This window comes from Heteronotia binoei, chromosome 1, assembly GCF_032191835.1.
Source record: "Heteronotia binoei isolate CCM8104 ecotype False Entrance Well chromosome 1, APGP_CSIRO_Hbin_v1, whole genome shotgun sequence".
In the NCBI taxonomy this organism is placed as follows: Eukaryota; Metazoa; Chordata; class Lepidosauria; order Squamata; family Gekkonidae; genus Heteronotia; species Heteronotia binoei.
In genome coordinates this window covers 168566001-168585601 of record NC_083223.1, presented here as the reverse complement: position 1 = coordinate 168585601, position 19601 = coordinate 168566001, and the positions used below count along the sequence as shown (strand labels likewise).

General features: G+C 40.7%; 2 protein-coding genes across 5 annotated transcripts in view; one reads left to right on the top strand and one right to left on the bottom strand.

Moving 5' to 3' along the window:
• The window catches only part of QPCT (glutaminyl-peptide cyclotransferase), a 440295-nt gene that overhangs the window by 81107 nt on the left and 339587 nt on the right, over positions 1–19601 (top strand). The gene's annotated exons all lie outside the window — the stretch shown is intronic.
• The window catches only part of SPAST (spastin), a 47908-nt gene continuing 32702 nt past the window's right edge, over positions 4396–19601 (bottom strand). For all 4 annotated transcript variants that reach the window (XM_060243921.1, XM_060243939.1, XM_060243947.1 and 1 more), the window contains 7 exons: positions 19166–19257; positions 15243–15322; positions 14191–14233; positions 9597–9676; positions 8400–8470; positions 6475–6515; positions 4396–5590 (listed from right to left, as the gene is read on the bottom strand). In XM_060243921.1, coding sequence (XP_060099904.1) covers positions 5468–5590; positions 6475–6515; positions 8400–8470; positions 9597–9676; positions 14191–14233; positions 15243–15322; positions 19166–19257 — 530 coding nt within the window. In that variant the 3' untranslated portion in view covers positions 4396–5467. The remainder of the gene's footprint in view (positions 5591–6474; positions 6516–8399; positions 8471–9596; positions 9677–14190; positions 14234–15242; positions 15323–19165; positions 19258–19601) is intronic.

Genomic DNA, 19601 nt, shown 5'->3' with positions numbered 1-19601 from the left:
TTCCGGTTCCAAAGAAAGAACTCTTAACTTGGCAAGCACAATGGACCTCCTTCCTCTGGAATAATCGAAAGCCCAGAATAGCGTTATCCCTCTTGGTAAAACCCTATAACAAGGGAGGATTAGCAGTTCCGTTGATAGACAAGTACTTCTTGGCAGCTCAATTGAGATGCATTGTTTTATATGCCTCTCCCTTCTCTACCCCTGCTTGGGTGCAAATTGAAAAGGCTGATTTATCAAATATCTTGCTACATGAATTGATCTGGTACCCTAAGGCAGATAGAAAGGAGTATGTCATCTTGAATCCATTCTTAAATTATACTTTACAGCTTTGGGATCAATGGAGGAATGCTCTAACTCAGTCTTCTTCACCAGTAATGACGTTCTTGGGTCAACCATGGTTTCATCCGGGTAAAGATATAAATCAGTTTAAAGTGTGGAGGGACAATAACATTTTCAAGCTTATGGCTGTTTCACTCAACGGAAAATTGTGTTCACACTCTCAATTAGAAAACAAATTCCAAATCTCTATCCTGTGGTTTTAATATGCTCAAGTACATCACGTATTACATCAAATAATACCAATTATTATGACTAACAGAACGCTCAACCCGCTTGAGAAATTAATAAAGGAAACACCACTATAAGAGGGGTAATCTCTATTATATACTCTTCTAAATCAAACTCTTTGGAAATGTACAGCGAGTCACCAAAATAACTGGCAAAGGGTTTGTCAAATTTCAATTAAGATCAATGGGAGAAATTGTGGACTTCATCTTTATTTAAGTCTAAATCACTCTATTTTCGTCTACAGAATTATAAAATATTTGCTAGGTGGTACGTGACTCCTTACAAGTTGTTTAAGGGTAGAGCCAAGGTTGATCCCAACTGTTGGAAAGGCTGCGGGCAGACTGGTACTTCCCTCCATTGCTGGTGGGAGTGTCCAAAGATTATGGCTTTTGGGGAAAACATTTTAGGAAAAATATCAGAAATAGTTGGGAGCATTGTTCCATTGACACCCGAGGTGGTATTGTTGAACTTATGGCCTGATTCGGAGCTTTCATCTCTAAAACAAGATTTAGTGGCATTATTGCTCTTGGCTGGAAAGATTGTTATTGCCAGTTGTTGGAAACAAAACAAAAGTCCTACGTTTCAAAGTTGGAGTAATAAAGTATGGGACACATTAATTCATGATAAGTTAGCTACCTGTATTTTCTTACTGGATAATGCAAAAGCGGGAGACTGGTTCTTAGAAAGATGGTTTTGCTTTCTTGATTATGTTAATAAAAATACTGCATTTGGTAAAATCCCGGAAAAATATATGGATTTTTCAATTTATTAATTTTAGATTGATGGATTGCTTCCCCGTATTTCAATGGTGGCTGGTGTATTGTCATTTATGTAACTGGTATGAAGTGTCCCTCTGATAAGGCTGGTGATGTATGTAAAACACTTATTCATGATGACTGTTTTTTTTTTAACATTGGTTTGTTGCTATGTTTTATAAAATGTTCTTAATAAAAATTTAAATTATAAAAAAAAAAATCATGTGGATGTGCTTAGAGGTCTGCATTCTATGAATTTCACATCTGGTAAAACTATGAAAGTGAGTTTAAAACTTATATCTTACTTGATAGAACTTGCTGTTTCCAGAACTATGTAATTAGTATTAAAGCAGTCACTCCAAGTACTGTTGCTACTGTTTTATTTTGAATCTAACAAAACCAAAAAAAGTTTATTTCAGCGCATTTTATTTAATCAGAACTGACAGTAGTTAAGATTTTTAGTCTTGTTGGAAAAATCCAATGGAAATATTCTACAAACTTTTTTCCATATCACATTAGAAGTATTAACAGCAAAGTTTAATAGGCAACGGGCTCAAAAGGCATGTTTGTACCAAGTAATGGTATAAAACTGACATGAAGACAAGTTGCAATATTTTGTCAAGAAAAATCAATCTGATTGTTAGTCGTGCTTTTCATGTTTTATTTTGCATCTTGATACAAATAGCAATGTCTAACTTCAACAAGTTTATGAAAAGAACATCTGAAAACGCTGAGTAAACAATGCAAAATGGCCTCTCCATGGCTAAGAATCTGGTCAATATGAAGAAATTCGTTTTGACAGCACCTTTGGTTTTAAGTTCAGAAATCACCATTATGTATCCCAATGACCTTCCTATATAATGCTTTCTACAAGAAATCTTCCAAAGACAAAAGATGAAACAGCTGCCAGGCACTGTTTTTACAGAGTAGGCCAGAACAATATATAGAAATGAATATTTTCCTCAGCTGTAGATAAATAACACAATTTGTTCCTTAAAGGAAATGTTTTATTGAACTCTCTTACTTACCTAAGACCCTAGCACTGCAATGAACAAACCTCCCAAATGGTTATGTATCGACAGTGCAATATATATAGTTACTAACCAGTAACTTACAAATTCAGTCTCTACCTTAAACAGAGGAAAGTTATTGCCACGTTCCCATTAATGGCTAAATGTCTACTGGGTCAGTAGTAACAAACTATACATTTTCCAGGAAGATGTCAGTAGAACTGGAGTGCTATTTTACAAAAGATAGTCATTCCATATATATGCAAGAACTACTTTTATTAAAAAGAGATTTGAAACAAGAAAATCATATTACTGAGTTATGGCTTGAAAGGGGACCTACATTTAATGGCATCCACAGTAACTGGACTATAAAACATTATTTAGTCACTAAGTAACCCACACAGTTGTGTTCCCCTCTTACTTTGTTACATTTGGGAAATGTTAAGAACTGGTAACTAAACCATTAATGACAAAAATCTGCAAATGAAATTGAGGACATGAGGAGTTGCTCATATAAGTCTTTTGAACTTTTAGGACCAAATTGAAAAACACAGAATAGTCAAAGCTGCTACTAATGATCAGAAAACAAAAGGACACAGCATTGCATTTGTTCAAGTAATTGTAATTAAGCCTTTTCAGAGCATGCTGCAATACCATTTACATCCAGTTGGTTTAACCTTATCAAGCATTTATAGCTAAATTTTAATACTGTTGCTTTGAAATTTTCAAAATTTCCCCACATTTCCTGGATATTGTCTTGAGAGGGCAATTTATTCAAGTAGTAAATTTCCATGTTGTTGCTTTCTCCTTTGGTAGACTCTTCTAAAGCTAGCCAGGCAATTATCCTGACTGCAGTCCTGAGCACAGTTAGGATTTCTTATTCCCACTGAAGTCAGCAACTATACTGGGATTTCCATAGATTCCACTGAGTCTGAACTTCCAAAATAGGAGTTCTACTAATTCACTTTTGTCTTTCCCTCAACATTCAATCGCATCAGGAAGATTAGAATTCAGCAGTTCTCTTCAGTTGTTCATATCCTTTATGATTTTCAGAGGGGATGATTTGGCGAAAGTCTTTCCAAATGTGAAATCATGGAATTAACTTTTTTATTTTACTTTTAAGTAAGATAAATACTTATTGCCATTTCAAATAAAATCATGTCTGCTCTGGCAAAACTGGTGTTTCCCCATATTAAAAGGGCAAACATTTATCCTTAAACTCCTCCATATCTAGACTAACTGGTGATTCATAGTATTTATCAAAATTAATAATTCTATTCACTCAAGCAGTTCTTCCTTGGCTGGGCACAAGTAACTTGAGGGGGGGTAGGAGAGAGCAGGGACCCAACACAATATTTCTGTATTCAGATGCTGAAACAAGCCTTGGCTTGATAGGAAAAAAGGGTCATCTTAGAAATTGTCTACTTAGATATCAAAAGAGATCAATGACACATAACTAATAAGTACAACTGATTCATATGGAACTAACGCCAAATACATTACACTTTTAATGAAAAGTAGTAAAATTAGAGAGTGGCTTTGAAGACATCCAGCATAATTCAGTCTTTTTCAAGCTCTCAGAAGAAATGAGTTTCAGGAATTGATATAGGCACCTGCCATGTATAACCAATCTATTGAAGAGCCATTGCTTTATATTTTAATTTCTTTGTAGTGCCTTAGTAAATCTTGTTAGCTTTTAGCAAATCACTATAGATTTTAGAACAGTTCAGATTGTGCCTGTAGCATGGCTTTGCATTTATGGTGTCATGTTTGCTATCACTGCTAATATCTAGCAATGCACAGAAGTCTCTATTATAGAAGTGCTTAAAAAGCTCATCAGTTCATAATCAGTAATTTTATATTTAAACTTCGGCGTGTAAGAGGAATCTTGACTGTCCCATTTTCATCCAATAAAGTCAAAATAAATCTTCCTTCTAACTGAAAGGCACAATTAAAGAAAACTCAGGGGAAACTTTGACAGAATGTCCACTTCTCTTATTTTCTACTCTCCCAACACCCCACCCCCCTGAAGTTCAGAAATGATGAAAAATGGAGCAGTCTTCTTTTTACTTAGGTGGCATTTTAATCATAGCAATAAGAAAACAAAATCAACTCTGTAAACACCAAACCATTATACCACAAAGAAGCAAATATGCCTCCCCTTTAATTTTAAAAGGCCATGGATTTACATGTCATTCATACCATACAAATAAATGTATTTACAAGAAACAATTTAGTTACTGCACTTTTTAAAAGTCAGTTGAGTCTTTTGCAGAATACAGTCTACAAACTGAAGTATATGAAAGGTATAAAAGACTACCATAATTAAACAAGTAACCATAGCCATGATCACTTGCATAGATTAAAAAATTTACAGAGTGGAAACTTCTCTGGCTTTCACTCATTTTAAATCTGAAACTAATACCCAGAAGAAAGGTAGCAGTTCCTTTGACAGTCAATACCATTACATACTTGGGCCACAAATCTACAATACCAGAGAAATACTGCAGAAAAAGAATGATTTAAGACTGGAAACTCTAAGCCACTTAATATTGCATTGGCTTCACTGGTCATTACTGTTTGGCGGTCACGTATCTTATTCTAGGTTCCATTAGAACAAAAAGCAACAGGCCAGCTCCATTATACTGCAGAATTTTAAAAACAATGTTATGTCCAATACTGTTCTTGATATCAAGTGTATTTTAATTTGGCACATTATATATATACAGGTCAAGAAAACAGATAGACTTTACAATTTAGAAGCTAACAAAAGGGAAATTTAAAAATGTCATGAGCAAATAAAAAGCATTTTTTTCAATGGATAATGCTATTAGAATATTTCAGTCAGCAACAAAATACACCAATTACATTTCCTACCATCACTTAATTGTTAGAGTTTTTCCTCCAACATCTTTATTGTGCTCTGTTACAGTGCCCCTTGTATAAATCCAAATGTTAAAGGCTAAGAGTTCTTGATCGATAATTCTATTTGCTTTCTCCGTTAAAATCAGCCTAATTTCAGTGTGGAAACTTAGAAATCTGTGAGGTCCTGTAAACTCCAGTTACATTCCAGCAGCAGTTTGAATCAACCATCCCTTGCTGGCATCACTCTCCCTTCATTTTATAAAGCTGGTATCAGACTGTAGTATCTCCAAAATCCTTGTTCCAGCGAATATAAGCTTCCAGGGTCTGAGGACTAAGACTACGCTTTATTTTCTTCAAGGACTCAGTGAAATCTGACAATCTGATGTTTCTCATCTAAAAGCAAAGAAAGCATTTTACATAAGTGCCTATATACTGGGGCTTGCATTTCAAGTTCTATTTAAACCAAAATGAAACAGAACTTTAAACTATGCTTATTTAGCTATGAAACTTTTTTTAAAAAAAACCAGTAAAATGAAAAACAGCAGAGCAGAAGTAGAGATGGATCACTGACAAAATAATTATACTAGCTATTTTCTTATTCCTATATAGCACTACATATGTGAATTTCAATGTTGCTCAGTTATTTTTTTCACTTACCAACATTTGTTGGCTTGAATGTTGAACAAATGTTTGAACTTCTCATGGTCACATCTGTTCTTGAAACTACATGTTTTGTGAGGACTACAGATATCCAGTGATGTGTAAGAGTCAATTTCTTACACACAGTTAAGGTTGCATTCAGATGTCACAAAAACCATGGTTTCTGCAACAATCTCTGGTTAATTTTACAGGTATAAGTAATATATCACAGAGTCTGTGCATAAACCTGGATAGTCTTGTTTGCTTGCGCCTTCTGAATCCTACCAGCAAGAACACTTTCCTCTTCCAAGGATAATTTTACAGTGCTAAATTATTTATGTTCTGGCTGGGCTTTTAATTGTTGTTTTATCAGTTGCTACAGTTTATGTTGTTTTTAGGATTTCAGCACGTTTGCGAGCTGCCATGAACAGGACTCTGGAGAGGCAGCGTATAAGCTTTCTAAATAAATAAATGTGAATATACAACCTATGCAACATGGTTCCCTTCCCCCATTATTAAAAAACCTGTAAAGAAAGCTTATAGTATTCTATTTATAAAGGTAATGAAGCAAAGAAAATCAGACAAAGCAGGGGAGTTGGGTGGGAAGAGTGTTGCAAAACAAATATAAAAATGCATACCTCACTGGCAGACATATTCTTCACTTGCTCAGGCTTTAGTTCTGCAAATTAGAATAAATACAATCAATGAGCTTCAAAAGAAAAAAAAACACAACAGAATTTTCAGTATTCGCACCCTCAGTTACTTGGGGAATGCAAGACCAATAGTGGTAAAGTTCCATCCACTTTCAGTTATCAAGGACAGTATGTAAAATTAATGTTGCAGACTAATAAACAATACATGGAGAAATGAATTGAAGAGGTAAAAGTTGTTAAAGAGTTTTCTGAGTATTTCAGTACTGGATATTAATCTCGGCTTTGGGGAAGACACATGTCAGATGTTTATGAACAACTTATTTTTACTGGGGATACATGATACTACTGACCAGGATCCAGAGAGGCACATATACACACCAAATGCTTCCACATGATTCTTCATTCCACCTGCAGCCACTCCAGCAGGCTGGAGAGCATTATGCTGGAAGGCCACAAAGATCACCACTCCCACCACTTTTGGATTCCAGCAACATTTTATAAATATTTTAAGCCAAGTTTCCAAAATTACTTTAGGGTTGCCAAGTCCAATTCAAGAAATATCTGGGGACTTTGGGGGTGGAGTCAGGAGACTTTGGGGGTGGAGCCAGGAACATTGGGGGTGGAGCCAGGAACAAGGGTGTGACAAGCATAATTGAACTCCAAGGGAGTTCTGGCCATCACATTTAAAGGGACAGCACACCTTTTTAAATGTCTTCCTTCCATAGAAAATAATGAAGGATAGGGGCACTTTCTTTTGGGGCTCACAGAATTGGACCCCTGGTCCAATCGTTTTGAAACTTGGGGGGTACTTTGGGGAGAGGCACTAGATACTATACTGAAAATTTGGTGCCTCCACCTCAAAACACAGCTCCCCCAGAGCCCCCAAAACCTCCAGATCAATTCCCCATTATACCCTGCGAGAATCGATCTCCACATAGGGAATAATGAAGTGCTCAGCAGACGTTCCTCCCCTCTCCCCACCCCGTTTTCTGGCAACTCTGAAGTGAGGGATTGGCCTCTCTACTCACGAGTTGCAGCCAACTTCTGCCAAGTAATACAGACATCCCATCCCAAGAGGAAGCCTTTCCAATCAGAGACTGGAACCTCCGGAGAGGAAAAAAATCACATGGTGGCGTTGGGGGTGGGAAGGAGACTGGGAAAGCGGAAGAACCCTCACTGGGACCTGGGGATTGGCAAGCCTACTCTGAATCCCCCAAATGTCAGGTAAACAGCAGCTAAATCATCACTTACATAAGAGAAGCCATGTTGGGTCAGGCCAATGGTCCATCCAGTCCAACACTCTGTGTCACACAATGGCCAAAAAAATCAGGCGCCATCAGGAGGTCCATCAGTGGGGCCAGGACACTAGAAGTCCTCACACTGTTGCCCTTCCCAAACACCAAGAATACAGAGCATTGCTTACCCCAGAGAGAGTTCCAACAACACACTGTGGCTAATAGCCACTGATGGAACTCTGCTCCATATGTTTATCCAATCCCCTCTTGAAGCTGTCTATGCTTTATTTGTTCTGCTTGAAAATCTAATCTTAAAGTGTATTTTGAATGCTCACTTGCATTATTTTAAGTAACAAATGTTCCTGGATATTTCTTTGTGCCTGAATAGCCTAGCGGTGTTCACAGAAATGAATGTGCTTTGCTGATTCAACAGTACATCCACTAGGAGAATGGCAAGCTGATTCTGTCACAGATGCTATGGTAATAATATGTTTGTATGATCACAGTTCACTCTACATTGGACAGTCTCCAACAGTAATCAGGTTATTAGTAGATGTAAACTGCAAGGATCACATGATGCTAGCTCTGAAACACTGCTGTAACAGCTTGAGGGGTTGGGGGGGGGTCTATCCACCTTACATTTGTGTTTTTGCCTTGATAGCTAATTACGCTTACCTCTAATAGGGCCAAGAGCTGCATCCTTTGCTAATGCTGTTAAGTCACTCCCCGAGTATCCTTCTGTCATTCTTTATAAAGAGGAAAAATGAACACTTGGTTTCAGAGTTTCATAATTAAGTGAGTATTGAATGTTTTATAGTTTATGGTACCAATTAAGTTTCTGACATAGCTTTAACACATCAGTAACAACAATTGTACAAGAAGTATATCTCACATCTCTACTATTTTATATTAAAAGCCAGGAAATCAAGCTGATGGCGGCGGATAAGGTCAAGAGCCTGGGGGTGCTATTGGAGCCTTCTCTAAAGATGGAGGCTCAGATAGCAACCACTGCCAAGTCCGCGTTTTTTCATCTTAGGCGGGCAAGGCAGTTGGCTCCCTTCCTGGATCGCGACGACCTAGCAACAGCGATCCATGCTACGGTCACCTCGAGGTTGGACTACTACAATGCCCTCTACATGGGGCTGCCCCTGTGCCGAACTCGGAAATTGCAGCTGGTGCAGAATGCCGCGGCCCGGCTGTTATTGGGCCTCCCAAGATGGGGGCACATTCGGCCGGGTCTTCAGGCTCTGCACTGGCTTCCAATAATATACCGAGTCCGGTACAAGGTGCTGGTCATTACCTTTAAAGCCCTATATGGCCTGGGACCTGCCTACCTGAAGGACCGTCTCTCCCCACATGTTCCCCAGAGAGTACTGAGGTTGGGAACTCAAAACCTTCTCACCATCCCCGGGCCTAAAGAAGTCCGTCTTAAGACAACCAGAGACAGGGCCTTTTCCATAATGGCCCCTACATGGTGGAACCAGCTGCCGGAGGAGGTGAGGGCCCTGCGGGACCTTACTCAGTTCCGCAGGGCCTGCAAGACAACCCTCTTCCGGCTAGCCTGCATCTGACTGGGAAATAAATGTAGCTTATTAAACTCCTGTTAATTATATTGCATTTGATGTTAAGGTTTTAAGGTTTTTAGGTTTTAAATGTTCTGACTTTTTAAATGTTAAATGTCAATTTAAATTCTGTTTTATCGTCTGTTGTGAGCCGCCCTGAGCCATTTTTATGGGAAGGGCGGGATACAAATCATAGAATAAATAAATAAATAAAATACTTTTAACATACACTTAGCATTCTTGCTAATGAACAATAGCTACAAATACTGCCAAATATATACTAGTAAGAGTTTGTGATAAGGTTACTTACCTAGCTAGCTGTGCCAACTCTTTTTGAGTTAATGGATTTCCTTGCTTGCTCAAGAGATTTTTTAGTAAAAGCAATCGTGTCTGTTAAGAAACATTCAATAGTTTTAAGTCTTGATATTATAAAAGATCTGATATTATTTGTCTAAAACTTTTTTCCTCTTTTGAAAAAGTATCCAAAACACTGAGTTAGATCCAAAGGCATCTTCCACTTATAAAAGTATCTTACACCATATATTAAAGAGGTCAGCAGGTGGTTCACATCTTTATGCTATGAGCCCCCATCAAAATATGTTTTATGCCGCCTTTTAAAAGGCTCTTGTACACATGTGTAAATAGCAGTGGTGCTATACATCCTGCCTCTCTTCATGCACACTCAGAGCAGCAGCAGTGGTCACTCAGTGGTAAAGAGGGTTTTTTTTTTAAAGTACAGGCAGGTTCAAAGACACCCTCACATACACACAAGCTACTCTACCCCTTGCCCTAGTTTCTTCCTATGTCAGTTGGTCCTTCAGTGCTTGAAGCACCTGCTTATGGCATGGAGGCCTTCACTCCATGAAAGTTCTCTCCTTCTGCCCAATTAGGCAGGCTTGCTATGCTCAGCATCTGAACTTGTCGTTTAGAGCCTCTTTTCTCCCCAAGAAAGCTGATCTTTAAAAGGCAGAGTGGAAACTCCTTGCTACAAGTATGGGCAAGGGAGGTTTTAAACTTGAGAGTGTTATCCTATCTTTCATTTTGGTATATTTTCTGGTGCTAAGATAATTTTCCTGTACCTGCAACTCTTGGCCTACTGCCCACAGTCCTGGATTTGACAGCAGAGATGTCATTAACTCTGACATCACATGCACATGCTTGCTACTCTTGACGGTTTCATATTGCTGCCTGGGTAATAAAAGCAGCTACTTACCTGTAACCAGGGCCGTAGGCAGGATTTCATGTTTGGTGGGGCCCACAGCAGGATTTGTTGTTTTTTTTTTTGGGGGGGGGGGTGAGGGCCACCCAGTTTGGCACTGTAAGCTCTTGGCACTGTAAGCTGCCTTAAGTTACCCTCCTTTGCCTAGGCAGACATAGCAGCTCCACTCCCCCCACCCCTTTATGTGCTCCTCTCTCAGAGAGACAGAGACCTCTTGACTCCACCCCCCTTTTGCTCTGCACACTGTGTTAGAGAAGGGGAGAGAAAAAACTGAAAAGACCAGCAACAATGCTACTACTTCTTCAGAGTGGTGGTGAGCAAAGGGGACAGATTGGGGGCACTCTAATGGAGGGACCATACAGTTGGAAAGGGGGTTGAAAGGATGGTCCTGGCCCCCCTGTAGCTACAGGCCTACCTGTAACTTTTTCCATTGATTGTTTGCACTTTCACACTGATGGGCTCTGCTCCTCAACTCAGAACCTTCTAGAGCTAGATTTTAAGCATTAAAAGCAATCTCAACTGTGCATGCCCAAAGGGCAGGGGGATGCTATTTCCCAACTCACCTCTTCTGTAAAAGCCAGCACAGCAAATTTTAAGTTCTGCTGCAGAAACTGTGTAAATGTATAGAGGCCACCAGTTACAAGCAAGCAGCCTTTCTTTCTCTTGGGTCTCTGGACATCACAGTGATGGGGAAAGACTAACAGGCTAACTTACCAGGTGGAAAGTACAGATGTCTCTACAAAAAGTGGTTGTTGGGGACACTGCTATGCCAAAAGAGTTCCTAAACTGCTCAGTGTCTGACAAAGGCTTAGATCAATAGGCGATGTGGAAGTTCCGTACAGTTGTGGAAGAGGAGCATCTCTGCTGAAAGTCACAGATATAGCAACTGCTTTTGTAGAAAGAAATTTGCCTTTTCCAGGAAGCACTTATGAAACAGTTTGTGATATATCTGTGACTATATCTGTAGATGCTGTGTTAGAAAAAAGCAGCTAAGGAGAACCATATCCTGGTTCAGGTGAAAAGCTGACAGCGCCTTTGGAAAGGCAGAGGTATCAGGATGCACAACTGCCTTGTTTCATGGACTAGTAAATAAAGATGATGGAGTTATAAGTGGGCTGCAGAACACATGGTTGGAAGGGCAACACTGACTACACATGTACTAGAAGTTCCTGCAGAATGGGTTGGGGAAGTGAATGACAGAATGTGACAAAAGGGTGATAACATGACAAGACCTCACAAGCTCATGCAGAAACCTCATATGGGCATAATGCGGAAGATGTCAGTAAGGGGCAATGAAACTATCATTCCCAATCACAGCTGTATTTGCATGCGCACTCCCAAAGGAGGAATTAAAGGGAGATGGATTGAAACTGACCCCAGGGATTGGTCTCAGCTGGCTGAGAACACAAACAGGATTGGGATAACTTCCCAAGGACCAATCACAGTTCTCATGCCACTGTTACTATTTATTTGTTTGGTTCAATTTCTATCCAGGCCTTCCCACGGATGGGCTCAGGGTGGGTTACAGCATTAGTTTTAATTCTGGGTATTACTACACAGAAACATCTATCTCAGGGGCCAGCATGGGAAGTTGTGGTAAAGGACTTTCATACTACCTTCCTTGAACTGATGTTCCTTCTTCTTCCTAAGTTCCAAGTTTAAACTACTGCTAGCTTAGTGCTGAAGGGAGGGCCCCAGCACCAGCATCAATGTGCATCAGTGGTGCTGAAACTGAGTAAATAGGTCTCTTGATGGCAAATGACAGCTTCTCAGCTATCATATCAAAAGACAAAAGGTCTTGCCACCGAAGGGTCACTTGGAACACCATGCTTATTTCTGGCAGTAGACCAAGTCTCTCCCATGTGTTGTTTTCCAAGGCACAAAAGGCCTCAATCATGGCCATCAACTAGTGGCAATCCCCCCTCCCACACGCTTGTTAAAAATTGTCTACTGCACCATAAATGCAAAAGGATGAAGTAAAGTAGAAAGATGAAGTAAGTAGGACTACAACCAGAAAACCAAAGAGGAGGGGGAAAGAGGTGATAGGTGATCATTTGTTATCATACAAAGCCGCTACATGTCTTGCTATGCAGGCTTCATCAGGGGGATCAGTGTATTCACCTAATGCTGCACCTATTCAGCAACAATTAAATTAAATCCAGCACATGAATTCTCTGATCTCTGATAAAACCTGCACAGCAAAACATGTTGGCAGGGTCAGTGCCAGGGGTTCTGGCACCCTAGACCCTGCCCCCGCCCCTGACATCTGGGAAGGCAAGGACGGCGGGGCACACTCAGTGGGAGGGGGCACCCATGCCTATCCATGTGGCCAGGTGGCGCCCTAGGCGGCTGCTTACCTTACCTACTGGGATGTGCCAGGCCAGCACATAGGAGCTTTGTAGGATAATAAACCAGTCACCTATCACCTGGCTTTCTTCCCATTTTTCCCCTTTTTGGTTTGCTGTACTGCAGAAGGATAAGTTTGATAGCTGGTGGCATTCACAGAGCAGAAAAGATTTAATGCAGAACTAGACGACAGCAAAGAAGTCTCTGAGGACAGTGTGCACTATCAATGCTACTGCAGACAAAAGAAAGCTTAGCAGGAAACTGTCTCCCCTGTCCCTTAGGCACAGGAGAGATTTTTTTGCATCTAAAATCTATCTTTAGAAGGCTGTATGATGCAGAGACCATGAGGATAAAAAGCTGAAGACCACTACACTACTTAAACTTGATCCAAAAATCATTTTTCTGCTTGCAAGTTATGTAAACGTAAGTAAGAGAATTGCTAGAAGAAATTACTTATCACTCAGTGAGAACTCCTGCCCAAGCATATTTTTTTAATTTTAAACAAAATGAATTCCAACATTTTAATGTAAGCTGTTACAATTCTCCTTAGATACCCCTTTCATGTAGCTAATGCATATGTCAAGTGTTCAACATAAACTAAGTGAATAAACCAAAGCAGCTGCAATGTCTAGAGTAACTAACACCTTTAAAAACATTCATTATTTAAAATAAACAGTGTGACTTTGCCTAACTTTGTTACACTCCAGGTGAAGAAATCTGTTCCCAATACATTTGGAATGTTTGGTAAAGAAATAAATAGTAGGTTTAGTAAGAGCTGCACAGAGAGATACAATTGAAATTAGACACACATGATAGGATCCAGATTACTGTTTGCACAAGTATAAGGGTTTCTGTTTGCTAAATGGGAACCAAAAATATCTCTGAAATCTCATTCAATGGGGTGGGGTACCTTCTCCTCTAGCAATAGATTTTGGAGGACATTTTGGGCTGCCATGGGAGGCAGGAAACTTGCACATTGGAGACAGTAATCCTGGTGATCATGTAATCCTTAACCTAGATCCCAACCACAAAGAATTATACATTAGAGGCAATAACATCTAACTATGGACCTCTGGTTTATTCAGATGTCAGCATATGATCAAGCTTTTGCTTCTTCAAAGAAAGCTGAAAGTCTTAAAGTAGAAGAAAGGAGACTATGGAGCAGAAAAATGTGTTGCTGTGCAACCTTTATATAAATAATGCACATGAAGACATCATGTTTGTGAAAAGCTATGTGAATCATAAACTGCAAATTTAAAGCTATAAAGTAATCTGGATCTCCATAGAAACTAACAGGAAGATGCACCAGTATGTGAGGATGTATTAACAAGCCACGTACCTCTTCATTTGGTAAGGATACATATACCCGCTTGGTGAACCGCCTGAAAAACAGATATGACAGAAGCTGTAATAAGGAGATCAAAACATCTTAAAAACCACACCTCAGATGTCAATATCTACAGGCCACATGTTTGACATCTATGGTTTAAAAGTAATATTGCTTAAAATAATTTATTCTGAGATTTTTACAAGGTTATGGTTATAATCTCCTAAAAAACTAATTTACAAGATAGACAAATGTAGGCTCGCTCCCAACTTTAATGCTAGCAGCTCTTCTGGCTTGTGAAGTAGGATTGTTGCTCACAACAGTCCACAGCTTAATGGGAACATCGGCATTAAGACAGCTATATTTTCCCTCTGACAGAATGTGCCATAAATGCAGCACATTTCTTTGCTAAAACATATGTGCTGGAAAATTAGAGGACTATTTTAAACTTTGATAAGTCTAGTGCCTGTAAAAATTCAAATTTATATTCAATGAAATTAGCCCATGCTTTTCTCAATACAATAATTTTTATAAGCATGCCATATTTGCAAGCACAAACACAAAACTATTTCTTTAACATAATATACAGAGCTGGAAACCAAGTCATGTGCACAATAAATATGCTTAAATTAAGGTGATACAAGCATGTTCTGAGTTCTCCCAGTACTACTAATTATATAGCTAGAAAGACAACATTTCTGTGAAATTTTAAGCTGTGAGAAAAGCTTTTCTGGAACGTTAATATACGTCTTTTCAGTAACGTAAACTTACTTCAACATAAAATGAATATTATATATCTTTGTATATATAATTATGACATTTGATAGAATGTTGGTTTTCTACAAACAAAACTGCAACTATACCCAGTTCTTGTGAGAGATACAAAGTGCTGTGCCTTATATTACCTTAAAACTTGTCTTACGTTTTTGCTATGCAAGTAGGATAGAGTTGGGAAAATGTAGTAGTGAAAAAGTCTCAAAGTGACAAATGGTCACATTTAAACAATACATGTATTCTTGAAAATATGTTATATGTGTGGCAGGTTATTGGATCTTTCAAACTACCTGAGAACAGCATCATCAAGTTCCTGTGGCCTGTTAGTTGCTCCCATCACAAGTATTCGGTCTTCTCCAGAAGACTGTACCTATTTTTTCCATAAATTAAATTTATTAGTTTATTTAGAAGCCAAGTTGGAGACAATTTGAAAACAATGTGATAAACACACTGAACATGTGTAACTACTAAATTACAGTATAAATTGTGGGGAAATAACCAACAACATTTTTCAGTAAATTATAAACCATACACACAGAACATTAATGGGATAAATCTTTACTTATTAATTTAGTCTGCCATTGCTTTTTACGGAAGATTCAGGGCAGATTACAAAAGTTAAAACCATAAGAACCATTTACTAAACATTTACGGCAGTTTTTTCCCATAGAGATGTCCTCCTAAAAAGTTCGGCTCTGCACATTCTATGGAACAATAATAGTACAGGAAACTTCCTGATCATGACAGCCTATTGCACCAGGCAGTGATCTCAACAGAGTACGCTTTGGTATGGGCAGGTGCTCATCTCTCTTGTGTGCAGGTGTCGCGCTCTGGGTGCCTCCCCCGGTCTCCTGGCGCCGCCGTCGCCCCTCCCGGGCACTCTGGGGCATTCCCCGGAGGTCTCAGAAACAGGGGTGGGAGCCAGGTTACTTCACCTCAGGCCCCCCGTTCCCCTCTGGCTGTGCACGGACTCCTTTCTCTCTCTCAGGAGGCAGCCCCACTGTGCACTTGCCAGCTTCCTCCCCGACCTCCTCCTTCCCTCCCTTTATCCCCCCGTCTGAGTCCTCCCCCCTCCTGGGTTCTGCCCCTCTCTGGCTCCTCCCCCCCTTCAAAGCCCCAGACGCCTGGGAGAGGCGCGCCGGGGCTGGGCTGCCTGGGCGTGCCTCGGGCGTCTCAGACTTCTGCAGCGTGCTGGGGTGTGGCGTCTCTCGCCACCACGGGTCAGGCGGCTCTCCTCCTCTTCGCCCAGCGCTGGGCTCAGCTTCTCCCTCCTGCTTCCCGACGTCTCCCTCTGGCCGGGCTCCTCGGACCCGGAGACGGGCGCGGTGGCTAAGAGGCGCCGTTCGGGCGGCTGTTGGCACTCCGTCAGCCCAGGTGAGGGGGGGGCCGCCGCGGGGGCTTGGGAAGGCGTGGGAGGCTCTCGGGGCGGCGGCGGGGGCCGGGAGTGGCTGGCAGGCGCTGGGGGGTCCCCCTTGCGTAGTCCTCGCCCGGGCTGGGCGGGACAGCAGGCCTTGTTCACATGAGCAAAACTACTGTAACAGTGCATATTGGAAGAAGTATTCCTCCATATATGTGGGTCCAGGCCACAAAGGGCTTTAAAGGTAATAAAGAGCACCTTGAATTAAACCCAGAAACTTATCTGTAACCAACAATGTGCAGAACACATGTAATATACCCCCTCTCCCTGGCTCCTGATACTAGTGAGCTTTAGCGTTCTGTACCAACTCAAAGGTAATCTTACCAAGAACATATTACAATCATCTTGCCTTGAAGTTATTATAGTATAGATTTGCTGGCTCAACGTAGAGAGCCATCCTTTGTACTAAAAAGACAGAACAAAGCATTTTTTTTCACTGCTCAACTACCACAATATCTTGAGCAAGAAAGCTGGCTATAACACCCAGACTCTTAACCAAATTAGCCAGGGTCAGCTGAGCCCCATCACATGTTGAAAGCATGACACCCTCCAAAATTTCAGCCTTACTAACCAATATCTCCTCTGTTGTGTCAGGATTCAGTTTTACCCTTGGTCACCTCAGTTGGTAAGTAGCAGCAACTAATGGTCCAGGCAAAAAATAGAGAAAGCTAGTTGTCATCAGCATACTGATGATGCCTAAATCTAAAGCCATGGATGATCTCACCCAAGGGCTAAAAGCGTGAGCAATAAAGCTGAACCCAGTTGAACTCTGTAGGATAAGTCCTGCACTGAAGATGCCGGATTCAGCAACTCTGAGTCTAATCCATCAGAAAATACTAAGGCATTTGAAAGTACATCCCTTAACACCTACTTCTACCTCCAAAATGTCTCCTCATTATGATATAATCTACCAGATCAAAGGCTGCTAATAAATTTAAGAAACAACAATGAAGCGCAGCACTTGTCTACATTCAGGCAAAGATAATCAACCAAAGCCACCAACACTGTCTCCATCCTGTAACTAGGCCTGAAAACAGACTGAAAATGGTCAAGGACAGATGCATCATCCAGGGAGATCTGCTCCACCACCACCCTCTCAGTTCTCTCACAAAGGCCAAGATGACAACCAGTCATCATTCCAGTCTTCTCCAGTGATTTTTTCCCTAGTAAAAAGTGAAAGAATACATCCTTTAATGGAGGGGGAAAGACTTTGTCACCAGACACCTCTACTGCCTCTACAAACAGTGTTGGAACACATCAGTGCAGTGCAATGATTATACTGGCAGGCTAGGATATGAGAGATGCTGCTTTGAATTCTTCTTCTGCCATGGAAAGATGTATGGTGATGCTGGGCCAGTCAAACTCTCAGCCTTATCTACCTCACAGGGATAAAAGGGGAGAGGGGAAGAGAGAAATGAATGAGAACAATGTTAGCCACTTTGGGTCCCCACAAGAAGAAGATGATGATATTGGATTTATATCCCGCCCTTCACTCTGAAGAGTCTCAGAGCGACTCACAATCTCCTTTACCTTCCTCCCCCACAACAGACACCCTGTGAGGTGGGTGGGGCTGGAGAGGGCTCTCACAGCCACTGCCCTTTCAAGGACAACCTCTGCCAGAGCTATGGCTGACCCAAGGCCATCCCAGCAGGTGCAAGTGGAGGAGTGGGGAATCAAACCCGGTTCTCCCAGATAACAGTCCGCACACTTAACCACTACACCAAACTGGCTCATGAAGTGATGGGTACTGCTATACTCTGCTCTAGTTAGACCTCACCTAGAGTATTGTGCTCAGTTTTGGGCACCACAATTTCAGAAGGATATAGGCAAGCTGGAATGTGTCCAGAAGAGGGCAATGAAGATGGGAGGGGTCTGGAGGCCAAGTCCTATGAGGAAAAATTGAAGGAGCTGGGTATGTTTAGCCTGGAGAGGAGATGACTGAGAAGTGATACGATCACCATCTTCATGTACTTAAGGGTTGTCATATAGAGGATGTGCAGAATTGTTTTCTGTAGCCCAAGAAAATCAGACCAGAATCAACGGGTTGAAATTAAATGAAAAGAGTTTCCAGCTAAACATTAGGAAGAACAGAACGATTCCTCAGTGGAACAGGCTTCCTCCAGAGGTGGTGGGCTCAGTGGAACAGGCTTCCTTGGGAGGTGGAAACTTTTTAAGCAGAGGCTAGATAGCCATCTGACAGCAATGCTGATAAATGCAGAGAAACAGACTTACTAGAGTTAGTGCCTTCTAATCATATTGGAGAGGGGGGCTGGGGGGGGGTAACATCATGAATTAGGCAGATCATGAGAAGGAGGGCAGGAGGGTTGCATCAAAGCTTAGTTCTTGTGGCCTTTTCCTACATGCCCATGGAAATGCTGATTAACGCTTTGGGCTCAGTCAGCATTTTTTCTCCAGGCCAGTTTTGCAAGGGATCTTGGAGGTCTTTGCCATCTTCTGGGTATGCAGCAGAGTCATTGGGGATGTATGTGTGTGGGGAAGATATGTGAATTTCCTGCATTGTGCAGGGGGTTGGACTAGATGTCCATGGAGGTACCTTCCAACTCTATGATTCTATAAATGAAATGAGAGTTTAATCACCAAAATTTTTTAGAAATGTCAGTTAATCACTACCTGAACATTTAAGGACAGATCTACAAGTCAGTAATACCTTAATACCTTTTTCCTTATGGGGAAAAAGCCAACATGCCTTAAAATTAATGTCAAACATTAACTAGCTACAGTTAGTATTCACTGAGAGCTTCCAACTAAGATAAACAACATGAGTCTAATACTTACACCATCGAACTCTATTAAAAATTCTGTTTTTAGACGTCTGCTGGCATCATGTTCACCTTCTCTTCTTTCACATAAGAGACTATCAACTTCATCTGAAAATTAAGTGGAAACATTATTAAATGTTCAGGCTTCCAAATAAAAATAATTTAAAACATATGGCATACAGAATATATACCCAAAGAGATTTTTCCTTCAACAGTTACCACTACAATTTTGTACATGTACAATTTAAACTGCAAGATAAAAAATACAATGGATACTAACTTCAATAGGAAAAAGAAAGGTCCCCTTGCAAGTACCAGCCGTTTCCGATTCTGGGGTGACGTTGCTTTCACAACGTTTTCACGGCAGACTTTTAATGGGGTGGTTTGCCATTGCCTTCCCCAGTCTTTTACACTTTCCCCCCAGCAAGCTGGGTACTCATTTTACTGACCTC